This window comes from Gordionus sp. m RMFG-2023, chromosome 3 (genome assembly GCF_954871325.1).
Source record: "Gordionus sp. m RMFG-2023 chromosome 3, tfGorSpeb1-WG-v2, whole genome shotgun sequence".
NCBI classification, from domain to species: Eukaryota; Metazoa; Nematomorpha; class Gordioida; order Chordodea; family Parachordodidae; genus Gordionus; species Gordionus sp. m RMFG-2023.
The window spans coordinates 17,470,972-17,495,290 of record NC_088777.1 but is presented as its reverse complement, the minus strand read 5'-3'; the positions used below and the strand labels follow the sequence as shown (position 1 = coordinate 17,495,290).

Below are 24,319 nucleotides of genomic sequence, written 5' to 3'. Positions count from 1 at the left end.
ATGCATCTGTTCTTTTAATTTTGAATTCAGGTAAAATGAGTTGGAAATCTGAACATGAAACTTATGGGATAGGTAATAATATAAATTGTTCAAAAATATAACAAAATTAGCGATTCATAATTATGACCAATCACGCCCATATTCATTAAAACTCTGGCGAGGGGATCTCATCAAAATTATTGAGTCAAACCAAGGTAATCTATTGATTGTTTGTACGTATTTGATAAGTTTCTTTTCAAGATTGGTTTAGAGGCAATAAACTTAACGATGAAAATAAAATTGGAGTATTTCCTAAATCCTTTATTATGATCAATGATAAAAAGAGAAATAAGTTATTTAATAATAAATAAATATAATAATATTGTATTATAATTATAGTGATTCAAGCTTAATAGCTGAAATAACTATTACAATTAAAAAATGGTTTGTTTGTTGGAAACAATTATACAAAGTTGAATATAAATATTATAAGAAATAATCACAAAATCATAGGAAAATAAGTTAAATCATTTTACAATGATCAAGATGATGATATATTTGTTAATTGATTCAAGAAAACAACTTTTATCAATAAACTTGACCAATGTTTTATTTTTTTGTAATATAGATATATAATTATTTAAAAAGGATGAATGCAACAATATTAAAGATATAATTTTAGCACATATTGATCTAGGAAATGGGTATTGATTAATATATCCCAATTATATATAAATATATATATAGAATATTAGGCTTACCAATAGTAATGAGGGATGAGCTCGGAATTCTGATAAACCTAGACACTATTAATATTATATCTTTATTGAATATAGTATATCATATTTAAAATGATAACAGTTTATATATATATATTATAGCATGTTAAAGAATCAATTTATCTCAAAAATCAAATTGTAAATATATTTAAATTATTTAATATAAGTATAAATATAGAAATTTATTAATGAAAATAATCAAATTTTATGCAATAATGGTCTTAGTAATATGGAGCAATTCAAGTTTTTGAAAAATTTTAAAAAGTTTCCAACAAAAAGTTTGGGAATTTATATGTATATATAATTTTTTGAAAGAATGTCTAGTCATATTGTAAAATCATATTAACCATGTCATGCAACTTTTTAAACTTGTTCAAAAGAGATAAATATTTTTTTAAATTTCTATTTTGATACAATGATTTAATAATAATTTGATAAAAAACTATTTTGTATAATTATAACTTTATACTTTTATATATATGCCTCATAATCTTTTTTTCATAAAATATATTTTATTACTAAAATATAGACATTTTTGTAAGTGGTCATATATACCATAATATGATAAAAAACATGCTTCTAGGTTATGATAGAAAACCTATAATAAACTCTGAAAATAAAGAGATTTAAAAAAAAATATTACTTGCAAGGTTTTGTAGTGAGACTGATGAATATATTTCAATAACCTGCAGTGGTTAAAATCTTAAAACTAGCCCAAATTTTTTTTACATTTTAAGGCTCGCATCTTAAAAAATTAATTTGGCTTGGCTCATTTTTTTAAGTCATTTTTAACAATTTTGAATCAGGTGCATAGCCATCAAGAGACCCCCCCCCCGCCCACACATAGCAAATTTTTTAAAAAAATATAAAAATTTTCATGATTTGCAAAGTATTTTTAGAAAATTTAACTTACATCATTTTTGGATCTGGAAGAGCCTATTTTGAATGCCCTTAGAGAAATATTAGAATTGGCTTAACTAGATACTTCATCTGATTCAGTTACATTATTAGATTGAATATGACATTTGATATTTTTGCATTGGAATGTATTAATAATTATTAAATTACACCAAATTTTTTGCAATATTTTTCAAATAAATGATATGGATTTGGCTGAAGATTTAAGAATCTCGAATATTATTATATTTCAAGAGATTTATGTGATTGTTGATGCAAAAACAAGATTATAGGATTTTGAGATTCACAATCACAGACTTGCACTTAGACAAACAAATGGTTCAAATATCAACGCAGATTCAATTGAGGATTACTCTAAAATAACCGTTTATATTCCACTTTTTGATACATTTTTGACTCAGATCAATGAACGATTTGTGATTCATCAAATGACTCTATCTAATTTATAAATTTTATTTCCTGTAAATCTATCTGAGGATATATTAAATCTCTATGTTGAAAAAAAATAAAAATTCCGTTAAATTTTATTCAGGATGTACATATATCAGTGGGCCTAGTAATTTCAGAATTTGAATCTTGGTAAGAAAAATTAATTTTGATAAATAATCCTTCAAGGAACGCAATGTAAGTATGACATACTTTAAAATATATTTTGGAATTTTTTCCAAATTTATTAAAATTACTGTATATTTTGTCAGCAATACCAATTAGTAACGAACAAATGAAGATCTTTTCTACGTCAGTGGATATAATAAAAACTTATCTACGGCATCTTAAAATTGATTGAATGGACTAGTTTTACTTAATGTACATCGAGATTTAATCCATTCTCAGAAACATTATTGAAAAATTTGCGCAATCGCAAAGAAGATTAAATTTTTATTTATGAACGATATTTTTATTAGCTTTTTAAATCATCATATAATGTTTAATTTTATTTTACTGTGTTTTAGATAGTTTAATGATACTTCTTGCCAAAGGCAGTACCGATCAAACGATATCTTACAATTTTTGTTATATATAGGCACTAACAAAAAATATTCAAGAACCTACATATTTTTTTAAATAAATATATTAACGGAATCACGTGGTCGAGTCCGATCTACTATATATAATCCTCCCAAGGAGGAACCACCAAGTTGGCTTAAGAAAAAAAACAGGATCTTTGCTAGAAACCAGAACCATCAGATTGGCAAGCGACACTCTTATCGACCAAGCCACAGACGCCTTCTAAAAATTAAGATTTTTAAAATATAGACAAATTTGGCAGTCTCTATGAAAAATAAACCAAATACCAATTCACTCGGTACAGCTTTTGGCAGTATTCATTATAACATTTATCTTTAAATCTGTGTTTCCAATATTTTATTTTGTGTTCAAAATTGTCATTTTTAATATGGTTTATTATAAATTATTTTCATTAGCTCAAATAAATTTTTTTTTGGAACAATTAAAATTTATTTCGATATAAAAAAAAATTATCCCCTTTCGTACATTCTGGCTACGCGGTTTAACGGAAAACTAAAATATGAAGTGGTAATATTAAACGATTTTTATATAAATTTCTAGCTGATTAATTCACGTAATTTAAATTTTTTAAAGGCCTAGCCCCAATTTTTAATAAAATCATATTTTTTTGGGCTATTCCGGGCTGGCTATCAGGTCTCTAAAATTATTTTAAGTTAATTTTAATTATTCTTTGGTTTTTATTATAAATTGCCTATAAAAATAAATTATAAATTTATAAAAAAATGTATATTTATAATTATTTTAGCCAGAGCTAAGGAATTTGAACTTGATAAAAGAACACACTCTTATAACTTATTGATTAATTTAGTCAATATAGTTTGTGATAAATTTTATGAAGCCCATTGCACCAATATAGATGCCGATGTCATAATGGCATTGTACGATGCCAAGGAATTACGTTTTTTCACGTTAAATATTTTCATTTATTTTTTATTTATCACCATAGTTTTTAAAATATTTTGATTAATATAATTATTTTATTTACGAAATGGGATAATGAACCTTACGAATTTAATGGTTTCTTACACTTTAACATGTTTCAATATAATCATTGTTTATAACTGAAAATTAGGACAAATTAGATTAAAAACTAAGATTAAAGCAAATAGTATCTTAAATAAATTCTCGATTAAAAAATTTATTTTAATAAGAAACTTGCAGAGGTAGAATATTTTAGGCCTAACCTGGAGATTTGAAAAAAAGTTTTCTACCCCGGTCCGAGATTTGAAATTTTTTTTGGCCTAGCCCGCATTTTTATTTTTGAACATCAACCCGGCCCTTTTTAAAATTACATTATTTTGAATAATTTTGTAAATTGTTTCAAGGGAAAATTGAAAATATGAGCAGTAAATGAATATTAATCGACGCTTTATATGTTTTTTCCAATTGATTATTTGGTATAAATTAAAATAAAATTTTTAAATTAGCCCATAAAATCATACCAATTTTGACCCTGTCTCTGATTTTAATACAATTATACTCAAAAAATTCAAAGATTTATTATGTATTTTATTTAAATAAAAACATATATCAGAGAAAATTTTCACATCAAATGGTGCGGGAATAACGATAGGTTCAGAACATCTCTCAACATTACCACACTAAATAAAACACACCGCATAGATGACGAATCGAAATCTCTCGTGGATATAGTGTCCAACGATAATAGCTATCTTTTGGAAGGAGATTTTCGGAAAGATAAAACTTACAAAGGAATTTTTATGGTTTTATTATTTTCGTCATTATTTTTGAGTTAAAATTTTTAAATTCTTCCAGAATTATGGACCATATTTTTAACATAGTTTAAGCCCGCCCACACCCTCCCTACCAATTTTATGAGTAAATTTATGATCTCAATCTGTTTTACTGCAGGAATTTACTGTTAATCCGATTTGAAAATTAGAAATGTTATATTGAATAATTTCAAAAAATCTCCCATAAACTTTTTAACTATTTATCACATTAAAAGAGTAAACTTCTATTTGTTTATATAATTAAAACATATGGTAATAATAATCTCACCCCCCCCCCCCCTCCTTCCAATTCTTTTCTGTTTATATCATTATAACAAAAAAAAATTTTAAAATTATTTAATTTAGGATTTAGGAAGGAAAGATCTCACGAGGGAAAAAATTTATTTGGTGTGCCAAATTATCAGAAAAGGTTGTGTTACTTCTGTTTTATAGAATATTATAATATATATTTTTTGTTTCTTCTAGGCGTCATGGAGATGAAAGATGGGGATATTAAAAAATTAACAACAGATATACGTAGACCATACGTTGTGGCAGGTAATCTATTACAAATACAATTGACTTTCTTTATTATTTACGAATATTTATGTATAAATATAAGGGTTAAGGTTCAAGGGCTTAAGATTTTTTGCAAAAATTAAAAGGGTTCATTCGGATTAAGAAATTTATTACGAAATTTAATAAGATTAGTAATTATAAAATAAATAAAATTTTAAGTTTAACGTGGGATCGTATTCGGTTAAAATAATGGAAACTATTAAAGTCATATTAACTCTCAAAGTAAAATAAAATGGACAGTCCATCTTATTTAGTGATTAGTATACAACGAATACGGAAGGATAGGGAAGAATTTGTGTATAAATTTTCAAATAGAATTCTGCTTGATACATAATAAACTATTTTTAGAAAGAATTATATTATAATAATTTTTTTTATAACGATTGGAAGAAATATTTATATCGCTGAATTTTTTATTTTTAATCATTCTATTATAGTTTAATTTTGTTAATAATAGCTGTGTTTATTATAATATTTAGATATTTCAAGACTTAAAGAGATATTTTGAAATAAAACTAATTAAAAACTATCTTTTATTTAAGTTAACATTAAATATTGTGTTATTTTATACTAGAAAAATGAGATTTTGAAGAGTAATTTTTTAATTCTATTATTTATTCTAACATAGGCATCGTATAAAAGATTTTTGAATGCTGGAATTGTATAAATAAATAGAACTACATTGAAATCAATTTACGAAGAAGATGTTCTTTACTATTTTTGTTTTTTAAAATTGAAAATATGATAAATATTGGACATTATACCTGTCAAGTTTTAGCCTAAATTATAAAAAATATCATATCCTTTAAAATAAAGTAAAATACATAAAAGATAAAGCCAAAAAAATGTAAGACATAAAAATTTGAATATTTCAAATCGCACTTTGAAATCATAGATTATTCTAAACTCTTCATGCATATGGAAATATATACTATATTTTTTACATATTCTAATTTTAAAGCCCTAGAGATAACGGATTATATTAACGGCACTTTATTTTGCGACGGTGAAACTCAACATTTCGTTCCCTTTTTACAGTTAAAAATTTGCCTTAAAATATACAGTGAAACATCCAAAGATGACCACACCTCTCTCTATTGACCAAAACATAACCACCTCTTAGTGATCATCTTATGGAGGTTTCACAACTGTAATTTTTTTTTTGTAAAATTAAATAATTATATTTTATATATTTTATTATTTACTCAAATAATTTTAAAATACCAAAAAAAAACAATCCCAACTAATATACTATGCTAGATGCACCGACAAAGAATCGATCGAAACAGTTATTAGAAAGGCTATACATGCCAAGGAAATTAATCATAAAGGTCAAGGTTTTTGGGTTTCCGTACGCTTGTTGAATGAGGACATCGAAGAGGTAAACTATAATGTTTTTATTAGCGGTCAACGCTCGGTGACAGACTGAAAACTAGGCCGATTATTAAAAAACGGGTTATTGTTTTAGTGTTGTCTTTGCAAATCAGTCCGGTCTTTGACTTTCGTTACATGTCATCACATCTGGTTGACATTTTAAAAGAACTTATATTTTTTTTATCTCTCAAAAACATTTCATTTTATAAATATACCATTAAAAACTATTTAAGCATCATTTTAAATTGTATTAGTTAGAATGCTCTGTTTTTATATATTATAATATAAATATGAATCCGATTATCTTAGATTAATGTTTATACATTTATTTATTCACGTTTTATAATCTATTTTTTCGAAAATCGTCAAAACTGCATTTATAAAAATGGTTTTTAATGCTAAATTTTTCAAGAACAAATAATTATAATCAGATAAATTTAAAGTATAATTTACAATTCTTATTTATTCTATTTTGATTTTTTTATCAGTGCGAATATAATTAGATAATGTAATGATTACAAAGTATAACTAGCAGGAAAATATTTAATTTGATAAATTTCTATATTTTCTAATATAGCATAAATCAGGATCAGGTTCTTTTTAGATTTAAATATATATAATTATATATTTGTGCCAAGAATTAATTTTTCTTAATTATATATTGCAGACTCAGTATGATAATGTGGTTAAGATACAAAAGATGGGATTTCCAGATATTATAATGCCAGGTTGTTCTTAAATATCAAAAATTTTTGCTGATTTTTTGCCATTTACTGTTAATTAAGCTAAGCTCGCCTAAATTATAGAAAAATAAATTAAATATCTTAAGCTCACTCAAACATTGATACAAATTATAATGTATTTTTTTTAAATATTTAATTCGTTATTAAAATTATTAAAGGTGATTTTAGAAATGATTTGTACATAACTTTACAGCAAGGGGAATTTTCGAGATACATAATGGGCAAAGTTTTGGATAAGAATATCGAGGTAGCCATTAGTTTGCATGACAATTCTGGATGTCTTATACAGGTATTGATATTTTATTTAATGTTTTTAAAAAAGATAATCTACATCTGCAGCTAAACCTTAATTAAGGCCGTTAAATCACTTGAGTGCAATTAATGATTGTACTATGACTTAGTCTGTTTCCAAACAATGCGTCATATTTTTATTGCATAACAGGCTTTAAAATATGGAAATCTTTTGATTTTTATATTTACATTATGCAGATTGTCTAGGTAAATTATTATCGTATGTTGTTGAATGTAAAAATAAATATGTTAAAATCGTGATTATGAATTTGTTTTAAAAAAAGTCTTATTTAGAAAAACTTTATATTATTTAAATTTATAATTGAAGGTATTCTAAGTTAAACTTATTTGTAAATTTCACTTAGGCTAAGGCCATACCAAAGTGTTTGAACTTTTTATAAATTAAATAGAGCGTCTTGTATTCATTATAAAAAAAGTGTAAATATATCATTATAAATTATATATGGTAGTTTTAAATATATTATAAATAAATACACCTATTTAAAATATGGAAATTATTCCAAATTAATAAAACTTGTAGGCAGACGACATGGGCATAGCCAGGACTTTTATAGGAGGAGAGGTGGCATTATTAGGTTGGTCTTTACCCATAAATTTTATTGGGGCTTTTTAAGTCCACATATTTCAGGCTTTGGCTGGAAGGGAGGGGGTGCACATGGGGATTTTTTATGAATGATATTCACGGGAACAGGCAATTTTTAAAGCGAGTAATTTCCCGCTTTTCCCGTCTCATTTGTACTCAAATGTCAGACGACAGGTGCGTTACCAGGAATTTGCTGTGGTGGGGGAGGGGATAATTAAATTAGATAAAATTATTATTTAAAAATATCAAGCATAAATTTATTAGGACTAATAACTATTTCTAATACACAATTTTAAATTAATGTGAGTTATAAAAAATTTAATATATAAACCGGCATATAAAAAGTATAAAATAATTGTGACTTAAAAAATATTAAACGGATATAATCGGCGGCATATGAAAAACTATAAAATAAATGTGAATTATTATATATTAAGTGAATATAACTACCATATGAATCACTATAAAATAAATGACCCAATATAGAAATTTAAATTTTTTGAGCCTTTAAAATTTATATATAAAGTAAAAATTTAAATGTTGGAAATTAATACACAAGTTTCTTAGGAATAATTGTATTTTAAATGTATAATAACTTATAAAGTATTCATGAAGAAATATATAACACATTAAAATAATCGCACAAAAAATATTATTAAGAAGCATATTATATATTTATTATGTAAAATCCAGTCTTCGTTGGGACTAATTTTTCAATTATCTCACCAGGGCTTGGCGTCAAATGTCTATGAATGTTCAAAAGGGCCAAACCATTCAATCTACTTTCAGAAGCTGTACTTCTTAGGTATATTTTTATTCTTCCAAAGAAGAGTATGGTCTCTCATAAGTTGCAGTACTAATGGGAAGAGTTGCTAATATATAATAATTTTAATACATAAAAAATAATTTAAAAGATGTTTGAAATGATGCAAGACATTTATTTTATAATACTCCTCTACTGACCATATATTAATCTTTGGACGATGAGTTTGCCTTGCTGAAAGTCGAGGGAGACAAATATTAAACTCAACAATAACATAAATTATGAAATTCTTCATCTACATTAGCCCTAATTTCCTTGAGTTTTAATAAAATGCTCACCTCTATTCTCATCGTCTCAATCAAGTCAATGGCCTATTTTTGAAAAGCATTACATAAATTAGTTGTATAATTAAATAATTTATTAATACATTCTAATGAGAGCTGTTACTGCTTGATGGCGAAGACTCCATCTCCGTTGGACCAGCTTTTTGCAATTTCTTTCTCCTTGTTGGATAAGGAGTTTAAGAAATAATTCTGCTTAAAATATATCATTGGTATCTTTAATACCTTTTTAAGAAATATATGTCTTTCTTCTAGGCTAATTATAAAATGTTATCAAGTTATTTGTACTTTTTTGCTTTTTTGTAGGATGACTAGGATTTCCATCATCATCATGTCCATAATTTTATTTGACTAGAAATTTGAAAATGATAAATAAATATTACGCCACTATAAATTTTAAAATAATAGATATATATTACGCCAAGGAAAACTTGAAATCGAAATTAATTTATAAAATAACTTAGAAAATGAATGTAAATGTAATTAAATATATTTAAAAAGCCAAAGATAGGAATAAATATTATAAAATATAAATTAATATAAACATTAATATTTTTTAAAAATATATCCGGCATCTCATATTTTGGCTTTGGGGGGATTTGTTCCCCCCCCCCCCGCTGCGTACGCGCCTGTCAAACGACATTCTCGAACCCTTGATATGGCCTTATCTTACATATCTCTACAAATTATTATATTTATTCAATTTTGACTAACATGACCAAAAGCGGGGCTTTTTATTATGCAAATCAACAAGACAATATACTTTTTAAAAGTGAATAAAACAAAATGTGAATTTTTTGGTCAACAGGCCTCACGTCAAATAGAAATAAATAATGTTTTGGTAATATTGTACCTTATCAACCAGGATGATAAAATAAATAAGATTCGCCTATCCTTTAAAAAAAGGCTTAATTTTTAAATTTCTGATAAAAAAAGAGTTAGATAAATGTATAAATTATAATGATCAGAATTTAAATCAAATCAATTTTTTACACCAAGATGTTTTATATGCACATGTATGTTAGGGTGTCTTTACTATCGGTGCAACTTGTACCCAGCCATTCGATACATATAAATCAGCTGTTTATTATCACGAGGACAAACCAAAATGGGCCGAAAGTTTAAAGGTCTACCTTCTTTTTTTTCGCGCCAATTGTTTAATAAAAGAAAACATATCTTTAAACGTAATAACTTTGATATCATGTTTTTATTCATTTATGTCGTCAGTCATAAATTAAAATATATTGTTATATAATTAAAGTTATTTAATAAGCATTAAATTGTGAAATTTAAGATATAGGCAATGTTTTTACAGATTATTAAACTTTATTGTTCCTTATATTATAATGTCTGTGTAAAGATATAATAAAAAAGAAAGAAGAAAAGAAAAAACATAGAAAAAATTTTTTTGTCATATTGTTAACAATGTTTTAGATAATAAAATGTTGTAGTTTCCAATTATTTATTTATTTGATCACCAACAGATAACGATACCGATCGAGATTTTTTACGAATGCCACATTAGATTTACTTTTAAGCACAGATGCTCCAATGAAGGTTAACATAATTAATTAAAATAACATATTTCAAGGTTTGTTTTTTAAAATTTCGAAGAAAATCCTTATAATGCGAGGATTGCTATTGGTGTTTTTCCAATACGCTTAATTTGATTTATGAATAAATATTTAAAAAAATCACTCACTTTTAGCTTGTCCTAATAATACCCGTAATAAAAACCAGTGGAAATTAAAATTTATGGGAAAAGAAAAAAGAATCTTATCGATGTTATTAATTGTATTAACTCTATAATAGAGGTCTCCCCGCCCACACCCGCCCATCTAAATGGGCGAGCGGAGGGCGGGTAAAAAATTTTTTGAGAATGGGCAGGCAGGTGGGTTAAATTTTTTTTTAAACTATGGGCGGGTTAAGAAATTTAAAATTTTTGTTCAAAAACAAACTAAAGAAAATCATAAGTAATTATGATCAATAACAATATTTCTTTTTTTATTGTACCAATCGTTTTTTAAGTGAAGAACACTTTACTAGTTTTTTGACATCTTTATCTAATTTTTCCCACCATATATAATGTCTCGTAATGGATTTCATTGTTGTTATACCCGGATGTCCCGTATGCAATATATGCTAAACTCTTTTTTGAAGTGAGTACGGAATGATTAATTTGCCATTCCAAAATAAAATACCGTCATCATTTTTTATTTCATCTATTCTTGTTCTAAAAGCTTGTAAATCTGGTGCTTGATTTTGTATATTTGTTCCATTTCTTTTCTTGATAGAGTTAATGTGTCATAAGTAAGATTTCTTATATATTTCACTGTTTTATTTTTACTTTTCTATCATCATTTTTCTCTATTGAATTTCGCGATTAAGCATCTGCAATTATATTATTAGCGCCATTCTTGTACATTATATTATAATCATAAGCAGATAATTTATAAACCCAACGTAATAATCTTTGGTTTGTTAATGAGCTTAAATCTCTGTTATTACCATATATCTTTATTAAAGGTTTGTGGTCTGTTCAAATTTTAAATTTTCGTCCATATAAATAGTTATGAGATTTTCCTACGCCGTTTATTATTGCTTTTGCTTCTTTGTCTATTCTAGAATAATTCTTTTCAGCGTCTTGTAAAGTTCTTGAGGTGTAAGCTATTAGAAATTCGTTACCATTATCATATTTTTGCATGAATACAGCTCCAAATCCTTGATTAGATGCACCTGTTTCTAATATTAACTCGAGGTCTGGTTTATAAAACTGTATAGTATTTTGTTCTATTACTATTCCGAATAGCATGAAACGATTACGAAAATAGCACGGTATTTTATTTTGGAATGGCAGATTAATCTTCGTACTCACTTCAAAAAAGAGTTTTACATATATTGCATACGAGACATCCGGATCTCACTTGTGGATGAGGATATACTTCAAACGGATATCCTACTTTGGTGGAAACGAGAAGAGATTTGCCAAAGCTACCAAGATTAGCAAGAAAAATATTGGCAATTCCTGCAAACTAGTGCTTCTTCTGAACGAGGATTTAGCATTACTGTAAGGTTTTTATAACAAAGAAGAACGTGTTTGAATCCAGAAAATGTCGATTCATTATTATTTTTGCATCATAATTACATATAATATAAATTTTATATTTATATTTTTTTCATAAATATTCTATTTGATCAAATAAATTAATTCGTAATGCTGAAATATTTTTATTAGATGCTTAAAAAATTGAAAGAATGGCCATTATTAAATTTTATAAGTGGACTTGGGTTAAAATTTTTTATAAATAATGGGCGAACGGGTAAAAAATTCTAGACTAATGGGCGGGCGAACGGGCGGGTAAGGAATTTTAGACAAATGGGCAGGGCGGGCGGGTACATATTTTTGAAAACTATGGGCGGGTTAAATTTTTGACATTGGGTGGGCGCTTTTGGTCCAAAAACCCGCCCAATGCAGACCTCTGCTCAATAATGCCTCATCTGGCTTTATTTAAAAAATATTTATACTATAATTTGATCATTGAAAATCTATCTTTACCCAGAATAAGCCTATGGAAATTATTTGGAGTCATATCCTCCGTATAATTATGCAGGTTTTTTTTCCAAATGCCAATAAACCTTGTAACTCAGGTATATTAATATGGAGCGATAGCTTGCCTATTTTTAATTAAAAGAAAATTCTGAAATTACTTCCTACTACGTAAGGGGTGTTCTGATTAAATATTTATTAAGTAAATTAAATACATAAAAAAATTAGTCAATAATAAATAAATAAAATAAAAAAAAAATGAGGGAGCAACATATTTAATCTCATTTGATCGATTTAAATTTAATTGTTCGTAATTATCGTATTAATTAATAGACAAAAAAATGTTAATCGTGATACTGAATTCTCATAACGTTTATTGATGTGCCTATATTTATACAACAGTTGCAATAATCAAGAAGAATTAATTTTAATATGATCTATTTATATTTAAATCATTCTATTTAATGTAATTAATTAAGGTTAAGGGACTCATGATTAAATTTTTAAGATCATAACCCTAAAATATCAATGTTTATTTGTGATGTGCTTACTATAATTATTATTAGTAGTAGGTAATCATGGTACGATTTAATAGCAAGTATGAAATTAAGTAAGAATTTAGAAATCTGTTATAAGGTAATAAGGTATCGAAAAAACATAACTTTAAACGTCAGCAATTGTTGGCAAGATGGCCGTAAATCGTGACTAACAATGTTAATTCGCATCTGTTTGAAGCAGTATTGTTGTCGGGTTGTATCTGAGACCCATTTCTTCTAATGTTTTTGCAATCAATTCAATCAAAACCAATTTTTTTTTAATGATAAGAAGGGTTTAACGAAGCTTCGGCCTGATATACTTTGTCTAGATCGTGGTAAATTAGATTATTCGGCAATTGCCTTAGGACATAACCTATTGGTTCGATTTCCATATACTTTATATTTGGTAAATAGGGAGATTATTGCACCTCCCCCAATGGACTAAGTTAGAAGTGTTATAAGGATAGGTTTTTACAAGGAAGCGGAGGTACTTTTTGACAAAGGATTGAACCTCGTTATTATTCTTAGCTTTCGATCCAAGATCATTACCATAGTAAAACGAAGAGAGCACCAAGGTTTTGAAAAGCCTTAAGGAACTAGAAAGTTGACTTGAAGACCAAATATTCATAAAATACTTATACCTAAATCTGACAGCAACCTTTTTAATCTTGATATATCACCAGTTCCTTCTTTCGTATCCTGAATTACCCCTAAGCATTTTCTACTTGTAACTTCCTTAATCTTCAAATTATCTATAATTAAGTTATTGTGTAGTAAAGAATAAAAGACACTCATCACTTTGGTTTTATCAGTATTTAGAATCAGTCCAAAATTCTTCGCCTTTATAATTATTCCGTTTATTATATATTGTAAGGTAGGCATAGATGTGGCTGTTATATATAATTAGCAAAATATTTAAAGGCATCTTTTTTTTACCTCTTTATAATATTTATAATTCAATTAAAGAGCATGAGACATAAATTACAACCTTGTTTTGTCTCATTTATGCTGGTATAATTTGGACTAAATAGGTTTGGTAAATATTTATAAGAAGATTTAGCAATTTTTTATCGACCCTAATCTACCTTAAAAATTTCCACAAGCTGATTGTATAATTGAGTTAAAAGCTCTTCTAAAGTCTAAGCAATAAAGTTGACGATTTTATACTAAGGATCTTTCCATTAACATTTTTAGAACTCTGATACTCCACAGCATTTTTTAGTTTACATTACACTCCTTCTCAACAATATAAATTAGAAATGGGCAAGCTCTAGTTCCACCCTTTTGTCTATTAAGATACTTGAGTTAAAAGGTTTGTTGACATCCTTGAAAAAAGCGCATAATTAAACAGATGATCGACCATACAATTCAGGTGCTTATTTTGAGAAAATCTCAAAACATTTACCAATTTTTTGACAATCCTTAATCATATTAAATAGCCAAAGATAGAAATGAGAAACCTTTTGCGATATCTTTCCTCAAATTAGTAGATCATCTGCAGACTGCCATTAATGACGGTTCCCATAATCTTCTTATATACAAGGTTTATTACATATAATACAAACATTATTTTTGCCTGCAGTGCATTTTTTATTATAAATTTAAAAGTTGATATTTTTATTTAAATTAGCATTTATTTTACAGATAATTAAATTTATATTCATATTTATCCATGCTTAAAATAAATAAAGATTGATCATAAGAAATACGATCCAAGTAAGGTTGACTACTTGGAACTTCCTTATATACACGAACATTTGATAAATACAACCACATCTGACATTAAAAATAGCGGTTCAAGATTCAACTTTGTCAATACCAAATACGAGCTCGATAATATTCTCCCCAAGAATAGTAATCCATTTGAGCCAACTATTAATTATAACAGTGCAAATAGTACCGATTTGGGTTTAAGTCCTCATAGTAAGAAAAATTACTCCCTCACTTGGAAGCGTCAAAAAAAGAAGAGTAGTTCTTCCCCTCAATCTAAAGTGGACATTGGCGCTGGTCCAGAAAATAGTTATAAAATGGATCATATATTATGTACGTTTAACTGTTTTTATTTATTTGAAAAATATTTTAATTAGAGTTGCTAAAATTTATGAAGCTTATTTTCTTTAAAGACGATTGCCGGTTTACGTTTTATAATATATTAAAAACATGCAAGATATATATTTTTTTCGATATAGATTGGATGGCAATTTTTTTATAGATTTAGGACCGTGGCTCCCAGCGGCCTAAATTTTTATGGAAGTATATATCGAAAAAATCTCAAACTCAAAATATACTATATTATAATGTTATGCGTAGTATTCAGCAATAACGTTGATAATTTAATGATGTTTATCATTTATTCTATTTACTACAAAGTATGGTTTGAATATGAAATATTTCTCATTTCCTGATTTTTTTTAAAAACTTTTCTTATTTTTTTAAATTCATATTATAATTGTGATATTCAATGGAAAAAAAAGGAAAAACATACAGGGAAATATAACAAAAATATTTCTTGGGGCATGAACCTGTCTATGTTTTATTGATTCTGTTCGCGAACTGATCAAGCCGGCTCCGCATATAGAAATTCTTTGATATTATAGTTTCAATAAAATCAATTTCAAATCGACATGACTGCTCTCTTATCCAATCACAATTACAAAATAATTAGTGAATTATTAATATTAAAATTTTATATCATTAAGCTCAAAGTCCAACTATAAAAAAACCGAAAGCTCCTACTTCCCCATCATTTTCATCGAATATTGAGCATGATTATACTTCGAATCCTGCTTTAAATGGATATTTGACTGCCTTAGATGGTAGCGAAAGGAAGTGCGGGCTAACATTGAGCCTCAAGGATTCTTTTAGGATATGCTCTTTACTTTGTTCCACTAAATTGACTCAAAATGGTAATAATAAATATACCGAAATATTATTTAATATAATTTCTATTTAAAATAATAAATATATAATTACCCGCCTTCAAATATATTCATCCATTCGCAATTATGCGTTTTTAAATTCTATAAAAATATTACATAATTTAAACCAAATATTTTTATTTTATATTATAGTGCACATGTTAAAGAATATAAAATTTTATTAATTTATACAAAAAAATGTTAAATAACATTCAACAATATAAAATCGTTTCATAAATTTCCTTTATTTACATTTCTACATAAATAATTGTTCATTTTAATTTATCATTTATAAATTATCGTCCATTTGGATTTAATAACTGGTTGCACCTTTAAAAGTGTTTATTCTATCAGGATTGTCATGATACTTCAACATGATTCCAATGTTTTAGAATTTCATATATCTTTTATAGTTTTTAGATTCTTCCTAGCAGGATATATATTAAATGTTTCTTTTTTTCATGATATTCCTTAAAGTTTCGATTGAATTTAAATCAGGGGTCGATGCTGACGATTCAGTGTATTATTAATCCCTCTGTCAGAAAACCACACTCAAGTCAGTGTCCCGTATTTATGAAATACACTTGCACCATCCTGAAATAAGGCGTGTATTATGGGAACGATGTTAATCTAATGTCTCATAATATTTTAAAGCGTTTGTTTTAAAAAATATTTAAGCCTGGTCTAGCCCGAGTTTTTAAAATTATATGGGCTGAGCTTACTAGCCAGGTTCTCGGTTCGACCTGCAGGTTTCTTATACACTATATTCAAAAATAAAAATATTTGGTTTAAATTAAGTATTATTATTTTGAACGAAATTTTAAAATTATTAAAATAAAAAATTGTGGGACGGGTGTATTTGGTTAGTATATAAAGTCACTTGTCCAAAATGAAATGCTTTTTCTATTGATTAAGCGTTTAACTATAAAATGTTTTTTTAGATTGTTAAATATAATTATAAAACTGACATTAATATAAGATTGCGTTTAAAATCATTTTTAATTCTTCAAACTAATACGTTCAAAAAGCGAAAAAGTTTTCCTTCAACACCCTGTTTTTTTAGATGAGCATCGTTTAAATTACTCTATTTCCCCTCTTTATTTAAATTATATATATAATTTTCAGAGGATTTGTTGGGTCTATTAGCATGGAAATCGAATCCCACAAACAAGGCATTGGAAAAAATTTTAAGCGCTTTGCCCAAAATCAGGGGAGAGGAAATTGTCAAGTATCTACCCGATACATTAGACGCGCTATTTGGCATTCTAGTTTCTAACCAAGGAAATTACACTGAATTCGAAAACGCGAAAAATTCACAAAACAAAATATCGGATTCGATGTTTGAATGTAGTAACAAAGATTTTTACGATATTCTAGGAGTAAAAGAGGATAAAAATGAAATCGGAAACGATGATGATAGGTCGTTATATATTCCTAACAATGATATTGACGTAAAAGAGTCGGCGGTCAAAAGGAACTTTTCCACAAAGTATTATTCAATTTTAACAGATATTTTTTAACATATCCAATATGGAAGTGTGCAAATCATCCTATTCTATGAAACTCATCCGAAGCGCCTATCTAATCATAACTTATTAAATATTTATTTTAAATCCTATATAATCGATTAGAAATGTATTAAGTTATTTGTTTATTTATTTATTTTTATTGATATATCGGATTGGATTGCGCAATTTTAAAATATCGAGCGATAACTGATATTTGATATTAAAAGAATAATCCGCGATCTTATATTTAAAAATCGGTACATCCATAGTATTAGTAAATAATTCAAAAGTGCTTTAATTTATTTGGACTATTTTGCTAAAGGTATGAATGAATGCTCATAATATTTTTTTATTTTTCTTTAAATAGTGAATCTGACGTAACTAAGCGCCACCCCACTACAGAGATACAGAGTATGGATTTGCTAGTATTTGATTCTCTTGTTTTTATCATAAGCTTAGTATCCGACCGGAAATACATGTACTTCAAAAGCGTTTTGGATATTTATATCAAGGAAAATTTTAGTTCTACACTAATTCACAGGTAATTTATATTTAGTTCACTGCCTACATCCTTTGCTACTATCTTTGGTATTTATCTGGCAATGATTATTACCTATTCAAGTTAAAAATTACCCCTAATTACAAAATCATCGCTTAATTATTGAATTCCTTCTCCCTTTCGCTCAATTTTACAAGAGGGCTATTTAAAAAATAACACTGTCATTTTAGCATATAACAACTTTATTTTTTATATCGTCACCTGAGAATTAGAATATTCTATCTCCACTTTTTGTTATTTTACAAGGGTAGCAAAAAATTAAGAGTATCGGTTAACTTGAAATTTTTTTATAAATATTTCGGATTTTTTAATGTAAATAGAATAATATAATTATAAAAATTTATATATAAAAAAAGTCATTTTTGACAAAAAGTGGATATAGAATAACCTAATTCTCAGGCGACGTTATATAAAAATCATTTAATTTTAATTAATTCTGTTGATCTAAAGATAGGATTAAAAGTGGAGCTTGAATGTTATTAGCAATCAAGTGACAATACATATTTCTTTATACCTAATAATTTGTGTTATTTCTTAAAATCAGTTTGTCTTTTTTAATATTTAGAAAGCTGATAAAAATTCTTATAGCTTACATCGAAGCCGGTATTCAGAGTCCCTCTCCCAATTTCTCAAAATCTAATCTTAATAAATCTCACTCGTTTAATCATGCTTCCGAAATGGAAAAATCTAACGTCACGGAGAGTTTTGACGAGAATAATACGAGGGTGAAAGTCTTGAGAAATATTTCTCACGACAGTTTACTCAAGATTATGAAATGCCTGGAGTATTTGATCCGTTTTTCCATTCGATCTTTCCTATTGTATTCCGCCCTTAATTCCGAGATGTGTGATTATGAATCTTTTTCGGGTGATATCAAATGTCTTTTGAACGCTTTGGCTCAGTTCATGTCCATAGGTAACCCAATAGCTCTTAGCGATGAAATTAATATTACGAGCTCGGATAGTCAACGTTGTGGTAGCGTAAACGAGCCTAACTATGGTAGTAAGCTTGAACTTGTCGCCCTGTCATCCCACTATGATACCTCATTGATTAGTAGCGACTCCATTTCCATCAAGATTAGAAAGGAAGAGAACGCCGATTTTTCTTCTTTTCAAATTAATCAATTCAACAGATTTTCTGCTCAATCTCAGACTTCTCTCCGTTTTTTTAGCTCTTCTAAAAACGAGGCAAACGACGAAAACAAGTTGTTCCTCGCCAAAGCATTGCTCATACAAGCCTCTATCCTTAAATATTTGCCCGTGGCTATTGGGGAGATCTTTAAAATTTATCGGGACACGTACGACTTGACATTCAGACTCTTGTCGGTGCTTAAATCGTTACCGCTGACTACCCTGAGACGTCAGAGATTGGATTTTTATGTGATTCTAATGAATCAAGATTCCGAGGGTGAATGCCAACTGCTAAACGATAGAAGAGCTTTTGGACTATTTTTGAGTCAAGAAATCATCCCGTTGGCCCTAAATACGATCGAATATAAATCCTCGAGTATTGACGGTAGAGAATTTAATGAAGAGTACGACGGATTTTTTAAGGACTCTGACTGCTTATCCAAGTTATTAAACCGAACCCTTGAAATATTGTCTAAGAAATACGAACACGATGAAAAGTTTTTTTATTCACTATTTATCTTAGATCGTTCAGAATCCCTCGAATTTAACCCAAATGAGATCAACCTTTTCAAGGAAAAGGTAAAGTTGCTCGAGCATAACGACGCGATGACATGGGCCAGGATTCATAGCTCCATTGTTATACGAGTTATAGTGCCATATTTGGAATCTTACAATGTTAAGAACACTAATTTACCCGGGAAAATGGATTTATTTAGGCAGTATCTTGTAATAGCCTTAGGTATGATGCATTTGACCACGGAACAACATTTTAATTTGTTGATTGATAACATAATTACATCGAAAAATTTGTCGGCAGATTTTAATATGCTGAACTATTTGGCTAACTTAGTAGATTTAACCGATTTTTTAGCGGAAATAATGTGTACTATATTAACGATATATATACCTTCGTATTTTCTTAACAATGATGAAGTTTTTGATAATAATTTTCCTTTCCCCCAAGAATGGGTATCCATATATTATAAAACTGATTTTATATGCCTTAAAATTTTAGTTATGATCAGTAAAACTGTTCAAAAATGGTACACAGCCATTCCTTATTCCTTTAAGAATGAGATTTCCACTCCGAATTTGTCTCAAAATACCGAAAACTCTAGCGAAACCTTGTTTTTAATGTTCCTTAAACCCACATGGGAACTTTTGTTTCACGCTTTTCTCTCTTTTTTATCGCATCATTACACGTCTTTAATTCAAAATATTAGCGAAAACGATGAATATATAAATGACCACCCGGCCACATTGGACACTAATCATACACTCATTGTTGCTACTCAAGAGATATATAACCTTTGGAAGGCCATACCCACACACCTCAAACCTTATTTCATAATTGATAAGGGTATCATGGATTATATGCTCACTGTCACAATAATAGCTAACCATTTTGAAATAAGGGAGATTTTGATTACAATATTTTACGACGTTTTACGCTTAACTAGTCAGAATACTAGTTCCTTAAATTTTTATACGTCTCGTTCTTCCTTCATCTTTAACTCGCAGTCTTCCACATGTTTTGATCAAAATAATAGCGGCGCTGCGTTTATGGGTTGGAATGATAATCGATTGGATTTAGACGCGAAAACAACCCTGGATAGCTATTTTAAGCGATCGTTTTTTGAAACAATCGAAAACACTCTCGAAACAGATGGGTACATAAACTTTCGCGCCTTTAAAGCCCTAATCTTGAACTTTAGGGCGTCTTTTAGACAAACTATTCAACACGAATTATCTCGGGAACCTAGAGATTTTGCCAATCACGATTCAACCATCTTATATTTGGATACCGTAGATAAATTGATAGACCTACTCCTAGAGTATCATAGTTGTAAAATATCTAGCAAGTCAAATTCTGGTCTTATAGATGAGTTATGCATATCCAAGCGTAAAATACCAATAATATCAGACTCTGAAAGTCAATGTCTGGTAGATCTGATGCAATTTAACAAGGATATGGGGAGGATCAAGGCTTACACTCACTTTTTAGACAAGTTAGTCATCTTGCACATCAGTCAAGAAGATTTTGGGGAAGCAGGGTTTGCGTTAAAACTCAAAGCTGATTTATTAGATTGGAGCGAAAATGAATATGGTAAAATAAAATTTAAAGGAATATTATTATAATATCTTAAATGATTTTGTCTAAAGCTGAGATATAAAAAAAATTGGACTTGATTTTTTTTAAATTTAACATACTCTCTCCTGAGTAACTGAAAAGAAATAATTCATTTTTTTTAATATTAAGAGAAAAAAAATAAGATTTATCCATTTAAAAGAAAATCTCAAATTCATGAGGTAAAATGTGTTTTAAACCTCTTAAAAGAATCTCTTCATCTTCAATAATTGATAATTTAATTTTAAAAAAAAATTATTATTGTCCATAAAATAAAAATTGACATTTAAAAACTAAAAACAATTTTGAAATTCAAAATCAAAAGCAACCAGCCAATTTTGATACATCAATAACTGGTTATAATTTTTACATTTATATTTATGTATACTATGCCTATTAGGAGAGATTAAGGACCATGATGAAAAGGTTGAATTATATAGAACGGTTATAGATTATTTTACCAAGGGGAAACTCTGGGAGCCCGCAATAAATATGTGCAACGAAATCCTGAGCTATTACGGAACAATCAACGCCTTCAACTATTCTCAGATCTCTCGTTGGCATCATGTTGTAGCTTCCCTGTATGATTCCATATTGACCCAGCTGAGGCCCGAAATTGAGTATTACAGGGTAGCCTACATAGGCAATGGCTATACCTCGCGAACCCATAAAGTTATTTCATATATTTTTTAATTAAGAAATCAATGTTAACTCTTATCTTTTCATCAAGAATTAAAATAAGGTCAGAACCTTGATTCTAGCGACGGAAAATATTGTAAGCTATAAATTCTTTAATCTTATAAGACAATATCTTTCCTATCTTTTATATAACATAATTATAGTAAAACATCCAACAGTGGCAGCTCTAAATAACCATTATTGTTGATTAAAGTGTATATCAAATTTATCTAACATTTATTATGTTATTAGTTATACATGTATATTTTTTTTCTTGTCACATGATCTCTTTATATTGATTAATCTAAAAAGGATCTTTCTAATATTTTTTGAAACCATTTCCGGTACATGTTGTTGATATTGATATCTTTTTTAAATATAAATTGACCCCCCCCCTCTTCCATTATTTATATGTGTTTTTTTTTATATTCAGAAAATCCTAGATAATTTTTAAATAATATCGATCACAAGAGCAATTAAGCAGTCATTTTTAATATTAAAAAAACCCTATAGAGAATAAAATTCTACACGAGGAACTTCATATATTAATCGGAGGGGGGGAGGGGGGGGAGGATAATGTTCCATTAAAAATGTCAGCAATATGTGATAGCAAATTATTCTGGTTTTAGTTAATCAACCTGCCATTTTTCAATATTTAAAACGGCTATCTCTAAGATAATGATCCACACACATAACAAGACAAACTAAAAAGGTATATGTTACCAGCAATTTATCGATCGGTATTTGGGTTTTATTTAAGCGGTCATTATTTAATATTTTTAGAAATTAATCTAAAACAATATTCTAAACATCTCATAAAAATCGAAATAAAAATGTTTATGCTATTTACTCGTTAAACTGACAATAAGAGGACTTCATGTCATAAGCTTCTCAGATGGACATATCTTTAATTAACTAGCAATGCAGTTAGAATTACGCTATTTAGTCATATCGGGATTGAGTTATAAGAAAAGTGGTAGGAATAATTAATATAAAAGTTTAGGAAAATAAATTCTAAGCAATAAGAATTTTTAAGGTTGGTCTATGTTAGTATCCGACCCGAGTATGAAATATTTTTTTGTCAGAATCCTGCTAGGCCCAAATAAAATTTTTACTCAATATCTAGTCCTAGAGAATATCTTAAAAGTCCAACTAAAAGATAGCAACTATATATTAGAGGTTTTTAAAAGTTACTGTTTCTTTGAATTTGAACTACTTTTTCAAACCACATATTCACATTTAACTAGGGATAACGCTGATCCTATTAGAAGTTTATCAACCTATGTTTATTTTTTTCGCCTCTTTTAACAGAAAATATATAGTATTTTTTTAAATAGTTATATTTATATGTTTAGGAATGTAAAATTAAAAAATCATTTGTAAATGCATGCTCTCCTTTGAATATTATCTCACTTTATATTTTATAAATACTATTTTAATCAGAACAAATGTTATGTGTATCGAGGCAAACCGTTTGAAAGACTATCCGAATTCATACATCGAATGCAGGAAATTAAGCCTGATGCTAAAGTATGTTATTAATCATTTCTTTACCATGAACATACATTTTGAGCTATAATGAAAAAAATTATAAAATATCTTATATAACAATTTTATACAATTATATTTATAAGCTTGTTACCACAGCCGATTTATCAATATCTTCCGAAATGATGAATTCGAACGAAAAATGTAATAATTTAAAAAAATAAAAATATTAACGAAATAATATTTTTATCCATTTTATATAATTATGTAAAGATTTGCATATCAATAAAGTTACTCCTATCAATAAACAAAACTACATATTCGATCAAAAATTGATTCCCGAACAAATTATCTCGTGAGTGTTCAGGCATATTAATTTCCCTATTTATTTTAAAAAAATAAATTTTAAATTTCCATTATACTGGTCTGAGTTTATCTACTAAGATTTAGAGGTCTGCGATGAACGTGTTATAAAATTTATACATTGCGCGGGCGAGTTAAAATATTTGTAAAACAGCTGACGGGTGAGTGAATTTCAAATATTTTACAAAAAAGTAAGAATATATTAAAATAAAATGAATAAACACCACAAACCAACAAGTCAACTAGTTTTAAACATTGGATAGATGGGCTAGACAAAATTATAAATAAATGAGTTGGCGTAAATATACACCCATTGTAGATTAATACTCTA

At 27.7% G+C, this 24,319-nt stretch overlaps 1 protein-coding gene across 3 annotated transcripts in view; it reads left to right on the top strand.

Annotated features, from left to right (window-relative positions):
• Positions 1–24,319, top strand: part of LOC135927606 (uncharacterized) — a 37,822-nt gene continuing 13,503 nt past the window's right edge. The window contains exons 1-29 of one of the 3 annotated variants that reach the window (XM_065463713.1): positions 1–72; positions 111–194; positions 241–331; positions 379–451; positions 493–585; positions 628–683; positions 727–814; positions 861–896; positions 937–1,036; positions 3,451–3,613; positions 4,240–4,429; positions 4,805–4,868; positions 4,925–4,996; positions 5,979–6,054; positions 6,278–6,398; positions 7,059–7,119; positions 7,293–7,423; positions 10,159–10,260; positions 10,618–10,690; positions 14,656–14,759; positions 14,908–15,070; positions 15,916–16,122; positions 17,260–17,623; positions 18,010–18,183; positions 18,767–21,438; positions 21,860–22,131; positions 23,581–23,667; positions 23,772–23,829; positions 23,899–23,980. In XM_065463713.1, the coding sequence (XP_065319785.1) occupies positions 36–72; positions 111–194; positions 241–331; positions 379–451; positions 493–585; positions 628–683; positions 727–814; positions 861–896; positions 937–1,036; positions 3,451–3,613; positions 4,240–4,429; positions 4,805–4,868; positions 4,925–4,996; positions 5,979–6,054; positions 6,278–6,398; positions 7,059–7,119; positions 7,293–7,423; positions 10,159–10,260; positions 10,618–10,690; positions 14,656–14,759; positions 14,908–15,070; positions 15,916–16,122; positions 17,260–17,623; positions 18,010–18,183; positions 18,767–21,438; positions 21,860–22,131; positions 23,581–23,667; positions 23,772–23,829; positions 23,899–23,980 (5,894 nt within the window). In that variant the 5' untranslated portion in view covers positions 1–35. Of the gene's footprint in view, positions 73–110; positions 195–240; positions 332–378; positions 452–492; positions 586–627; positions 684–726; positions 815–860; positions 897–936; positions 1,037–3,450; positions 3,614–4,239; positions 4,430–4,804; positions 4,869–4,924; positions 4,997–5,978; positions 6,055–6,277; positions 6,399–7,058; positions 7,120–7,292; positions 7,424–10,158; positions 10,261–10,617; positions 10,691–14,655; positions 14,760–14,907; positions 15,260–15,915; positions 16,123–17,259; positions 17,624–18,009; positions 18,184–18,766; positions 21,439–21,859; positions 22,132–23,580; positions 23,668–23,771; positions 23,830–23,898; positions 23,981–24,319 lie in introns of those variants that run through there. The other 2 variants (XM_065463712.1, XM_065463714.1) reach the window with 2 other exon arrangements.